At 42.1% G+C, this 12709-nt stretch overlaps 1 protein-coding gene across 2 annotated transcripts in view; it reads right to left on the bottom strand.

The window, feature by feature from the left end:
• Nucleotides 1-9716: 9716 nt before the first annotated feature.
• Nucleotides 9717-12709, bottom strand: part of PTPRT (protein tyrosine phosphatase receptor type T) — a 454289-nt gene continuing 451296 nt past the window's right edge. For both annotated transcript variants that reach the window (XM_037402826.1, XM_037402825.1), the window contains 2 exons: nucleotides 12130-12265; nucleotides 9717-11268 (listed from right to left, as the gene is read on the bottom strand). In XM_037402826.1, coding sequence (XP_037258723.1) covers nucleotides 11215-11268; nucleotides 12130-12265 — 190 coding nt within the window. In that variant the 3' untranslated portion in view covers nucleotides 9717-11214. The remainder of the gene's footprint in view (nucleotides 11269-12129; nucleotides 12266-12709) is intronic.

A 12709-nucleotide genomic window follows, 5' to 3' on the forward strand; every position in this document is an offset into this window, starting at 1 on the left:
TCCTGAGTGGAGATTCTTGCTGTAGGTGCTCTTGGCATGCTCTGCCATTGGGTTAGAAGCCCTACACGGACCCTGTGGATGGATGAAGCCTGAGTCAGTTCAAGCACATCTCAGCACATTACTTGGAAGAAAGATCCATCTAGGTATCACCTAGATTCGTCAATCCCACACTCAGGCATTGGAATAGAGAAGGCCATTACAAACTTACCTTTTAAATATCAGCAACATAACTTTGCTGGTAACATGGTCAATCCACGGTGCAGCCGAGAGCTGGGCTGAGCGTTTCCTACACGACTGGCTCAGATGATAACTGGTGGCCTCTCCTTCCTTCTCAGCAGTCAGTCATGAAACAGAAGTGAAAGAATACTCCAGGAACACTTCTGGAAATGTCAAATAAAAGGATATTTAGTACAAGCTCTTCAGACTCTTGATCCTACATGGTCCAAGGCTCACATTCATCCTGTATGTGAGCCTACACCGCTCACATATTATTGCCAGAAACTTGAGGGTTTATCCATCTCAGGAATAAAGTTCTGCATGTTTCACTGACTTTTCTATGCAAACCAGGCTTTCACTCACTGTTGGTTTAGAGGGAATCATTTATATATGCAATAAAAAAAGCTATTTCACCACGTTGCTGAAAATTCCATCAGGTTACAGTTTATCTTAACAGTGTATCATTTACAATGTGTTAATAAAGGAGTACTAAATATTATATTGTTTTTGGCATAAAGTTTATACATTATAGGTGTTTATAAACACATCAGTAAACATTACAGACTTTTAAGTAACCCTACTGACATGTAGCATAAATGCTCTCTAGCTACTGATTCACAAAATATAAACACTTTATGAATTATGAACTTTACAAGCCATTTATAAATACAGTCTTTGTAAGAAATAAGACATACTACCAAAAAGACAAAGAAATAACTCACAAAAAACTAGATCATTTCAAGCAAGAGTACAAGTCTTTTTATTTGGTTTAGTTCCTGTAAATTAAAGCTATACCTCAGAGTGCAGAAGTAAAATTAACACAGAACAGCATTAAAAAATATATATAAATCTGCCATTGTTTTTCAAATGTGGAACTTGACAGAAGAGAGGACTTAAGACAGCCAAGCTAGATGGCTCAGAAGGAGAATTTCCAAGCGTAAGATGCAGCATTAAATCTGTTCCTTCTGTTTTCATGCCATTTCACTTATGACACAGGTCATTTTCTTGCAGGTATCTACTAGCAGGGGAATACATCTAACTGCAGCCATCTCAAAACCAGTTGCCCGAGTCAGTATTGGTCACCCAGCTAACTCAGTGGAGCAAAACGGGCACAGCCAGAGGACAACCCAACCCGTCTGCCTTAGACTGCTTTGTCCAAGGCACTCACCCTCTGGAGACACGCTGTTCTCACCACCAAGAGGCATCCACGTTCCCTCACCAGAGCCAGGCACATAGACAGCCATGCCTGAACTAGCCCCAGCTTTGAAGTCGGCTGCTAAACAACAGCTGTATAGTCAACTCAGTGTGAGATACAATATTTAAAGGTTTAACTTGTGAAATGGAGAGCTTCAGCTCAGGCAAAGCGTGTCTGTCAGACTTGACAGAGCTTGCAGCACTATTGGCATGATGATACTGGTTATCCTGGGTACAGCTGGGGAAGTAGCGGCTGATACTTAGAGGCAGCGACTGACCTGGATAACACATCGGCTGGATTCACACCTCGGCACGTGTCAGTCACAGCAGCAGGAACAGGGTGTGAAGCACTTTGAACCCCAGTGGTCTCAGACTTCTGCATCTGACCTCCCTCAGCAGCTTTAGCCCACTGCTATTCCCATGCTGGGCGGACAGGAGGACAGAAAGGTGAATTTGTGCCTGTTTCTCAGCGCTGGCACTTCAACGTGTGTCTTTATAAGACCATCTGGAATATAGCAGAGCTGTCTCTGCTGTTTGCCTTCCATAAATGCAACCAGTTGTTAATATCAAGTGTCAGCAAAAATATTTTGGATAAATCTGGATAAAGTGCCAAGATGAACTGTAATTAATCACTATGAATATACAACTGTGTCTGTTGAACAGCTAGGACTGTACAGGTAAAATTTCCTCTCTGTGTGATACGGTGGTGAGGAGCTTTCTTTGGCATCACCTTCTAACCATCTCCCTTGCATAACAGTAGCCGTGTAATTGAAGGGTGTTTTACACAGTCTAACCTCGTTATAATGAACGCTTTGAATAGAGAGTTGTTATAGCTGAGTGTTCGCCACAATTTACATGGGGAATTTGCTTCATCAGGCCAATGAAAAGCCACCCGTATTTGAGCCAAACACCGATATCCAGTGCAGTAAAAGAGCTGTTCATAGCAATGAAGAATTTAAACAAAGTCTTTTCAAAAGAAAATAGTGAATACATACAGAAAGGAATAGTAAAGTATGCTTCCAAGGTAGATTTACTATGCTTTAAGAAAAACAGGAGCTACATCATCCTTGTTAAGATGCCTTGTATTTTAATATTATTTTTTTTTAGTAAATCTAATTAACAATGTCAGCACGAGTAATTCTTACCATTTGGGCTGTATGAGCACAGCATGACTGAGCTCTCCTACTCTAACATTCTAAGCTGTGAATCTTGATGCACTCCTGCTCGTATTCTTGGAACGAAGTGGTCCTCAGAGCAAGGCAGCCTTCCCTGCCCCCGTGCCTGCAGCCTGCCCGGTGTACTCACCGAATCGGCTGGCACACGCTGCCTCACGTGTCCCTTCATGACCCAGCACCACAGACCAGAAGATGGCAGCCTGCTGGTACAGGTGTGACAACACTCGCTATTGGGATGCAACATCTGCACAGCAAAACCCTCGTGTGTCTGCCTCTAAAAAATACCAGAAAAATCTCAGTGACATACTACTAGCAATTGCTGTTCAGCACTGAATACCAAGGAAACAACACATTAATACCTGTTACAAAGAAAATGTCACAAACATGTGCTTTGCTCTAACCCATGCTGCTAAGACTGTAATTTTTTTCAAAAATACTTAGCTCACATACACAGGCGGAGAGGACTGACTCAAAATTTGCAGCTAGACTGAAGTGCCCAGTCAATTCTCTTTGCTGCTCTTGAGCTCCTCCTGAATGACAACCACGATGCAAAGCCAGCTGCCTTTCTCTGTGACAAGAACCTGGTCTCGTTTTTTTCCCATGCAATCACCCCACCATTTCTAGCAGGACTGGCTGCAATGCATTGTCCCCTCTAAGTGCAAAGAAAAGGCACAAGTACAAGAGTCTCTTAGTAAAACATTAATCTCAGATCACAGATTTATTTTATGGATTTGCAACACAGCCCATATTACAAACATTGTCTGGGAACATTTACAAGAATAAATAAGATGGACTCGCAGTTGTAAAAAAAAGATTACACTTCACTGTAATGTACAGTCAAAAAATATATCTGATATTCATTGACTTGACATTATTTACCTTCCTTCTTTTAAGCTAGAAAGAAAAGACACTGAATGCACAGTGTTGAGATTTTGTATTTATATTTTTTCCTTTTTTTTCATACGTGCTTTATCTATCAAACATCCAAACTGTACAAGTGAGTTTCACCAGTAATCGATAAAGGCCGAAGGGTGGGGGTGGGGAGATGGGGGCGGCATCGCAACAGCAGAGACTAGCTTTCATGCAGCACTCCTCCCTGCGGCAAAATGTATCCAGGGAGCTGGAATAGGACACTGCCGATCCAGCTGCAGCCACAGCATTGCTGTGTGAAGGAGTGACAAGTCTGGCAACAAGTGATGATAGTACATTTTAATTCCAACAGGATTGGTGGGGGGAGGGAGGAGATGACGGGGATTAAATCAATATGGAAATGAATTTTTTCAATGTGGTTAGTTAAAAGAGATGTTAAGGATACAGCTCAAACTTTTGGCATAGAAGTACAGCGTTTAAATGCTGGATATAAGAAAGGGCTACAGGGGTGATGTGGTAATGCCAGTCCGTTCCAGGTACATGAAAGTCTAGCACATGAAGTCTGGTTAGACTTTCAGTAATTCAAACAACTGACCATCATTTGTCCTGGGGAGTCTTGTTAAAGTATATAATTCATGAAAGCTTATGAAGTGCTAGCCACACTTCCCTTCCATCCCCCAAAATGCACTCCTTTCCATAATTTCACGCAAGTAAGATTTCCTGGAAGTCACTGCTGAAAGGTGATGTACTCACACAAGGAAATACATCTCCATAGTGCAACACATTTGAAGTATCTCACAGTGTCTCCCAAAGAGTAGCATTTCAGGGTATCGCATCTCCCAGTGAAAAATATTTCCACTGAAACGCTGTTCTGCGTCAGGCGCCTCCACTAAAGTAACCACTACGCTGTTGGAAACCTACATATAAAATATCAGGACTGGTCCCAAAGGGTGCACCTGGGGTGGACCTTCACCTTGCAGCAAGCAAGCCTTGCTCCAAACAAAGTGTTTGCGTGGGCTGACTTTATGTTTACGCTGCTTAGAAACAGCTCATGCTGCACTGAGTTGTGAGAAAAACAGTTTAGTTTGTTCTTTTCCCATTTCTTGCTTCTTTTATCTTTTTTTTTCTTTTTTTTTTTTTTTTCTTTTTTTTTTTCTTTTTTCCACTCACCAGGAAACACTATGGGAACACCAACATCTGTCATTCAGTCTGCTGCATTATTTTGTTTTTTTAAGGCTCAGGTTGAAAACAGAATAGTGGTGAAAAATCTGCTGCATGCACTGGGACAAGGATGGAAAGGCTAATTTAGATCTCATGTTTTTACCAACTGAAAAAGCTGCAAGGTTTTCACAATTAAGCTAGTCCAATGTGAAACTGTAGGATATTCTGAGTATAGTTTATTTTTTACAAGGGAGGCTTTTAAAATATTTTACCACAGCAAATAAAGATTGTAGACTAGAGGTCACTGGAAGTCAGTAATTTTTTTTCCTCTTTTCTTTCCATCACACTCAGTACCACCAGGATTTGATCTTGAGACATGAAAATGTGTGATTTTCTTGACAGTTACAGCAAATTGTACATTCTTCAAGTATGTATATGAGGGAGATGATTGATACCTTTTCCAAGTCAATGAACAGATAATACATGATAGATTTTCCTAGCAGTCCTTGCCAAAACTGCAGAAAGTGGGCTTGGCTTGCTATGCTGTTGGCTCACCCTCGATGAAAGAAGAGCTGTAGGTATTTTTGGGAACAGTGAAAGAAAGAGCACTTGCATTTAAATTGTATATTATGTATGTATGGCTATAGGAGACTGCAATCTAAATAAATAGGAATGCAGGAGGGTTAACAGAATCCTTATTACTCACTTCTGTCTCTCTGACTTTAATTAGCTGGCTCCCCTTGTTTCTACTCCTGTAAACGTTTATGCAGGGAAGATGCAGTAGTTTGCCCTACCATTTCACAGCCTCCTGGGAGGTAGAGGGAATTTTTGACCCAAAGGCAGTGGTTACACTGACGAACTTTTGCCACGTGGCCCCCTTTAGTTTTCTGTCAAACTGGGGTGGACTGAAGCTGGTACACTGAAGGCAAATGAAATTATCTCAAAGGAAAATACAGCAGGCTCGCACCACGTTCTTGAGACACACCTTGCACTGGCTGGAGATACCATAAAAGTTAACTGTGCTACCAGTGTCATGGAGCTGATTTTTTAAATTTATTACAGGACAATGAAGTTTTCCGAGTGGAACGTTCCCGCTGCATTACGTGTCCAGGACCGCGCCAGGACTGTGCGAGCTCTGCGAGGACTTGTTAAGAATTCTGTAAGTGTGACAGATGGAGGCACCTCGTATCTGAAGATTTCTCTCTCAAGCAAACCTCCTTTTATCTTTGTCCCTCCGGATTTATTCCCTCTGTTACACTCTGACGGCTCCGTCTCCACGGAGCTTCACAGCAGGAAGGTGGCACTACCTGTTTTTTATGATCTTGGCATGAACTCAGAAAAGTAAGAAAGATATAAGAGCAGTCGCGCAAGGAGGAGAGAAAGAAGAAGGTGCAAGCTTCCTACCTGTTTCAGGACTCCATTTAATCTGCCTTCTCTCCAATGTTTGGTTTCTCCCAAAGGAGATTTCTTCTCCTTTCCTTCTCTTCCAGATGGCAACTGGGTTAACTGCCTTCTGGATCACCTGCTGTGGGAGCCTCTCTCCTCTCTCTGACTCTACAGCGCACCAAGAGCAGCAACCAGCAATCCCTGGCTTGAGATTCCCAAAGGAAACCCCTCAAGCTACTTCTAAAGGGCCTGTGAAAAGTAAACGGAAAAACAAGCCTACCACCTGCAGGCTTAAATCTACTACTGAGGGGTCTACATTGCCACTGGGTTGGGTTTTTTTTTGTTTTTTGGTTTTTTTTTTTTTTACAGGGAGTCTACAAATCCAAAAAAAAAAAAGTTAGAAATTGCTGACACGCAAGTACATGCTGCTCTAGGCAAAAGTTCTTCTTTGGGATTCCCTCCTGTGCCCTACGGTTACGTGGACCTAACTGATTAGGGATGACAGCCATGTCCCAAAATCTCTTGCCTGCCTTTTAGGAGTTTCTTCAAATGTGTGTGCACATGGGCAGGGGCTGAACGGAGCAGAGGGGTACAGAAACCGCAGTTCGACTTGGCATCAAAGGCCACCAAATTCATATCTTTTCTGTGCATGTAGAAACTTTTCAATGCTGACTGCTTGTTACTGGTGGGCCAAAATGACAACTCTAGCTCACATAAATGGCTAAAATGTGAATAAATTAAGAGCGACCACCAGAGCATGTCAAAGGCAGACAATTCTGCGCAACCTAACAGAAGAATTTTAATCGCAAATTGAAAGGTCTCCTACTAAGCATAGCCCAGAGACTTCCCTGATCAGAGAATACCAATTATTTCAAACCGCAGACATAAATAAACCCACCAAATTCCCACTTGCTTGCTTGCTACCAGAGGTCCCGACTCAGTTACCTTCACATGTACACTGTACTCCTTTGCATGGTCTCTTTTCTTTATGTTAATTTGCAAGTACTTTAAGTCTATTTACAGATAGAGGTAAAACACCTTTTTCCTTACAGGTAGCTTGAAGAAGTTAAAAAAAAAAAAAAAAAAAAAGAGCCAGCATAAGACAGAGCTCTTTAAAAAAAAACAACAAACCCTCAAACCACCATCAACCCCCCCCCCGAAAACTAAAAAATAAAATAAAATAAAATAAAATAAAATAAAATAAAATAAAATAAAATTTGTTAAGACTTACTGTACCTTTTAGGGGTTTTGGTCTATCTCTTCCCTGCAGACAACTCAAGGTCTTCCTTCTCCAGCAGCCAGCCTAGATAGCTCTGGAACTCATTGCTTCAGTTACATTCCTTAACAATTTCAGATGTTCGTTGCTCCCTGTATGAGATAGTCACCCCTGAACCACCCTTCTTTATCTATTTCTAGTGCCCTGTATTTCAGATTAAACTTTAGACCAATACTACGCTATCAATAAAGAGTGCTCCCTCACCCTTGAGGGATTTCTGAATGGGAATAAATTAATCTTCGTTATGATCATTCAAATATTGTCAATATCATATTTTTTCAGCCTGAAATTCAGGAATTCACCTTTTCTACTGTAAATTTTTGCTTTCCATCCATGGCAGGGCATGCTTAAGTTGGAAAGCGCACCCTGACTATTAATCCTTTCAGGAGTGAGAAAGCCGCCTTTATCGCATCTCATAATTTCTCTCTTTCCCAGCGAAAACAAACCCATCACCCATAATCTTGCTTCAAACACATTACTTATTTTTGCTATAGGCTGTTCTGTAGCGTTTAAGTAACCTCAAGGTAATAAGGTTATTTAAAGTGAGCTTCTCTTCTTTTCCCATGCATTTCCCTTCTTCATTGATTCACATTCAGCATTATCTGAATTGCGCAGTAAGGAACAGCATAAAGATCCCTGAGCCAACACAGACCGGAGCTGGGTCAGTCCCCTGGAAGCAATGTAACTGCATGACACGGTAACAGTTTGGCAACGTAGCCTGTAGTGTTTGCTGAGCATCTTTCCACAAGGATTGTAGGCTGGACATTAGAAGGAGGTTGAGACACATGGCTGAGTTACCACATAATAAGCTGTGACTAACAGCTGGGCTGTGGTAACCTGCATTTGCATTAAACTCGTTCCTTGCAAAGAAAAGATAAAATTTAGCTTAAATATCTTTCCCTGTAGTTTACGCTAATGCCACTTGTCATTTGCAGAGGGCTAAAAGCACATGGTGAGTCACCACGGGTCAGCTGATACATGCACCTAAATGCACCTTCAGTACCATTTTGCATCCCATAAACACATTCAAACCTACCTCAACACCTTCACCACCACCACTGCGAGTGCTGTTCTGCCCTGCTCATCCAACACCACCTTCTCTCCATGCAAACATCCCTCCTATGGGCTTACGTCTGGCTTTTTAATCTAATTTCCTTCATGCTACTGTCAAGCCTTGAATTACCTCCCACACTTCACATCTCAGTCTTATTGCCATTTCTTTTACCTCTCTATTCCTTTTATCCTGGCCGTCACCCTCAGTGCTTGCACTAGTCTTTCAGTAAGTCATGAGGGGGACCTATCACTATGCTAGTTTCCATGTAAAATTAACAGAATGCTAAATACTAATTAATATTTCCTTAGTATCCACAGGGAGTGATTCCCTCTGGCTTTCTGCAGTTAGCAGAGTCACGAACACAGTTGTTGAAAAATGCCATTCTGGGATCAGGATTCCCTCTTCCCTATTCTTTGCTAATGGCTCCCAGTTCCTGACCTACACTGTTACAGCAAGCCACGTGTAATCAAAACACTAATATTACGCTTTTCTTCTCATTTTTATCTCATTGTTTTGCTTTATCTTCTATTTTTTTTCTGCAGAATTGTTTGTGTTGCTTAGTGACAAAAGGGAAAAAAAACCCCACAATTAAACCCAGTAGTTTCATGCGACACCAGACATCCACCTACAGCTCCGCTAGAAAGTAAAGGCAATTTCAGGTTTTCTTGCAGAGAGCAGAAAGGACCAACTAGAAACAGAGCAGAGGCACCTGTGAGGGGGTTCTCACCGATGCTTTATGGCATACCAACTACATCAGGGAGAACGTGGTTCAAGCTCATTTAAGACCTTTGTGACACTGAAACCAAGAATCCAAAGCCCCTTAGAATATGAGCTAGTGCTTCAGCGTTCTATGAAGCCCCTCCTCTGCTTAGCAGGAAGAGGATTATTGCTGTTCCGAGCATCCTTCCCTAGATTGTTGCAGGTCCTGGTAGAGATGATAACTACTTGCTTAGATACTGGTATGTTTGAGTCGAGAGCTGCTTTTATCGGATTTCATTTCCATCCTTCATTGTCAAGGCAAAGGTATGACTTATGACAAAAGAATGACCATGAAGCAGAGGTGCCTTCAGAATTTACACACAGAATTAGCAAAATGTTCTGACCTTCTGTCATGCTGTACGCCAGGCATTGACATGACAGAGTTCCCAGCACAGTCTTGAAGTATTTACCTGAGGGTGGAAAACTACAGGGTGGTAGAAAAGTGGAGTTTCCTTAAACTCTTTCCTTCAGTCTATCTTTTAGCAAGTCTGTATTTGAAGAAACCTACATCTCTCAGAATCTAGTTTATACACAGAGCAACCTCATATCCCTGCACCCCCAAGATAAATAAATGGCTAAATTGAAATACTGAAATATTGTAAGGCCTAGTTCATTTAGTTGTTTCTTTTTCCTCCAAGATTACCCTGCAGACCTCAATGATTAACTACTTAAACATACTCATTTAGAAAAGCAATTTCTTGGCTGCTAAGGAGTCAGAATGAGATCTAGAACCATGGCAAAACACAGCTGGTGTTTGTTTCAGCGAAGGAGAGTTGCACAGGCATTTCTGCAGAACAAAACAAAAGCTGTTTTGCTTAACAAGGGAAGTTGCTGTGCTGGTCTAACACTTATCTTAACACATGTCAGAATAGGTTTCTGTGTATGTACATCACCTTTACTACAGCTTGGATGGGTTACCATTTTGAAGCTTGCAGGGTCTGTAAACCTGAATAAATCACTCAACTACATCTGACTGTACAACGGTTTGGAAATAGGGAGGAAATCTTGACCAAACCCAATTTTAAGATTACCTTCAGATTTTAAGCTCTTGAACAGGAACCTTCTTTGTTTTCTGTTTGCACAGTGCCTAGTTCAGCAGGGTCCTGTCATGACTAGGGGTCCTAAGTTCTACAGCAATACAAATAATAAATAAAAAATAGCAATACATAGTATATGATCGATAATACCTACTTTATACCCTGTTTTTCAAAGAGACACTGCACCCCAGCAAATACTTGAAAAATGTGGTAACAAAGTTACCAAAGTTGCAAGACAAATGCAATTTGTTTGATGCAAATAGTTAACCTTAAGGTTCAAGTGGCTGGGAAACTCCTTAGTAGTATTGTTTCACCAGCACCAAAACGAACACAGACCAGAGAGATGTCACCGGTTCATGCACAGCCTTGAGAGTCCAGAGAAACTGGGAGGAAACATTTGCGTAGAAGCTGAGGCGGTGAAACCATAAACAGCTTCTCATCTTTACTACCTATTTTCATGCTAAAAGGGACTGGGTATAGGAAGAGAATTCCAGTAGGGTTTTTTGTTGGTTTTTTTTTTGGTGGTGGCTGTCTGTTGTTGGCCTTTTCATTTGGAAAAACAAGTAAAATGAAACAGATAAGGTAGACAAATCGTAATGAAACATTTCATATATCCCCTATGGCTATCTCATTTTTTCCCAAATGACTGCTGCATGAAATTAAAAAATTAAAGACTGGGATTTGAGAACAAAATTATAAATTAAAAAGAGACATTTAAAAGAGCATTTCCTAAGGGTTTCATTCCTTCCCCATTCTGCAGCAAGATGAGCAAAAATACAATCCAAAAGAGGAGAGAAGAAGTCAGAGGGGATTAGAAAGTCCAGTCTTTCAGCCTGTCTCCCATTTTGCTAATTTTTACAGTAGGTTATTTAAGAAGCGGTAGATGTTCTGATAGAAAGCAGGCAGCAGCAAACACAGGCATTGTCTCCTCCTTCCAGTGAGGTCTGTGCAATCTGAGTCTCTTGCTCCGGGAAGGAGAGGTTTATTCTTCCCACACTTGTTACTGCCTTCCAGTATGGGAGAGGGGAGAAGCATCTGCCAGAGATTGGGGTCTGGCATTTCAGAGGCTCCCCTTCCTCTGCTGGGCTAGAAGGAACTCAAGTATTCCAGTGCAACCTCGTATACAAATTTATACTGTTCCTGAAAGAGAGAACAGAAGTCAGTGGCATTAGGATATGGGTAAATTCTGCCGAGCTTCATTCTATAGGCTGCCAAAAATGCCTCCTCTCTCTTCCTTACACCATTTGGCAGGACCAGACAAACATTAATTGCCTTTCTACTTGATCCTGAACTAGCATTACTAAGAGATGGTATCGTCAATGCAAGAGAAAAACACTCAAAGAGACAGCCACAGTATGGACTACTCATTATTTGCTCCCAGCCCTCGTTGCACACATTGGTTGCAAGGAACAAATTCAGTGTGATCGATTGATGAGATTGGATTCAGGACAATTTAATCTCTTCAGCTGCAGGGAGCAAGGCCTGGGGTACAGTCCATTCTCCCTTCCTGGTTTCCAGGTGTAGGACAGCATTAAAACACCGGGCTGGGCTGTATGCATGCACAGGGGGGCAAATCCTACCCCCTCCCCACGGCCGTGGTGATGGGTATTTGGGTTTAACCTCCCGGAGGCAGCTCGGTGTGGGAGATAGTGTTCGTCACACGGCCAGGGCGGCTGTCCCCTCCGCTCAAGGACAGAAGCAGTGGAACCAGAAGATGCATTACACGTGCTAAAAGAGGTTTGATTTCAGTTCTGATGGCTTCATGTTATAATTTGTTTTGATTCATACTGGGCTAAGCCGTGACATTTTTTACCTACCCTAAATATAGACATATATTTTGCATAATAATATATATATTTATAACATATATTATTACAATTACAATTATATATTATTTAATTTAAATTATTTAAATGTATATTTTTGCATAAATATAGATAAATATAAATATATTTCTGCATACCCTGGGTGGGGTAAGGCAGAGGGAAAAAAAAAGCTTACCAGTGACTCCACCATGTTGGATTTGTTATTCCGTAATGTTTTCACTATGTGGAACACATCAATGATATTTTGCTGTTGAATCATTTCACACACGCTGCAGATGGCACAGAAGGTGCCGCTGCGTCCTCCGCCGTTCCTGGGTACAGAAGGAAAGAAGCGAAGGTGAAGCCAGGTGAGGCTGGGGCGGGGGGGAGAGCACATCGTCACCCCACTCACATACCACGGCCACTCAGGACTGGCTAAGGGCACTCAAGGGTCTGTGAAAGTGACGACCTGCAGGGCAGGGGACAGGGCTGGGAGGGCTACGCTGAGCCCTGCCGCGGTGGCCAGGGAAGCCCCAGGGACCGCAGCGCTGCTCTGCACGCCGGGGCTCACAGGAGCTCTGCGGTCAGAGCCGGGCACGTGGCAGCGCTGCTTCGGTTGTGCCTGGGCTCCAGCCATGAGACCCACCTACACAGCAGAAAGCAGATTTTTCAGCTGCTCCTCACCGCAATCAGTAAAATCTCTAGGCCAGGATACTATAATGTAGCACAATATTCAACCTGAAGTGTGTTATAAATGTAATTTAACTTCATTTCCC

The sequence above is a fragment of the Falco rusticolus genome, chromosome 10, assembly GCF_015220075.1.
Source record: "Falco rusticolus isolate bFalRus1 chromosome 10, bFalRus1.pri, whole genome shotgun sequence".
In the NCBI taxonomy this organism is placed as follows: domain Eukaryota; kingdom Metazoa; phylum Chordata; class Aves; order Falconiformes; family Falconidae; genus Falco; species Falco rusticolus.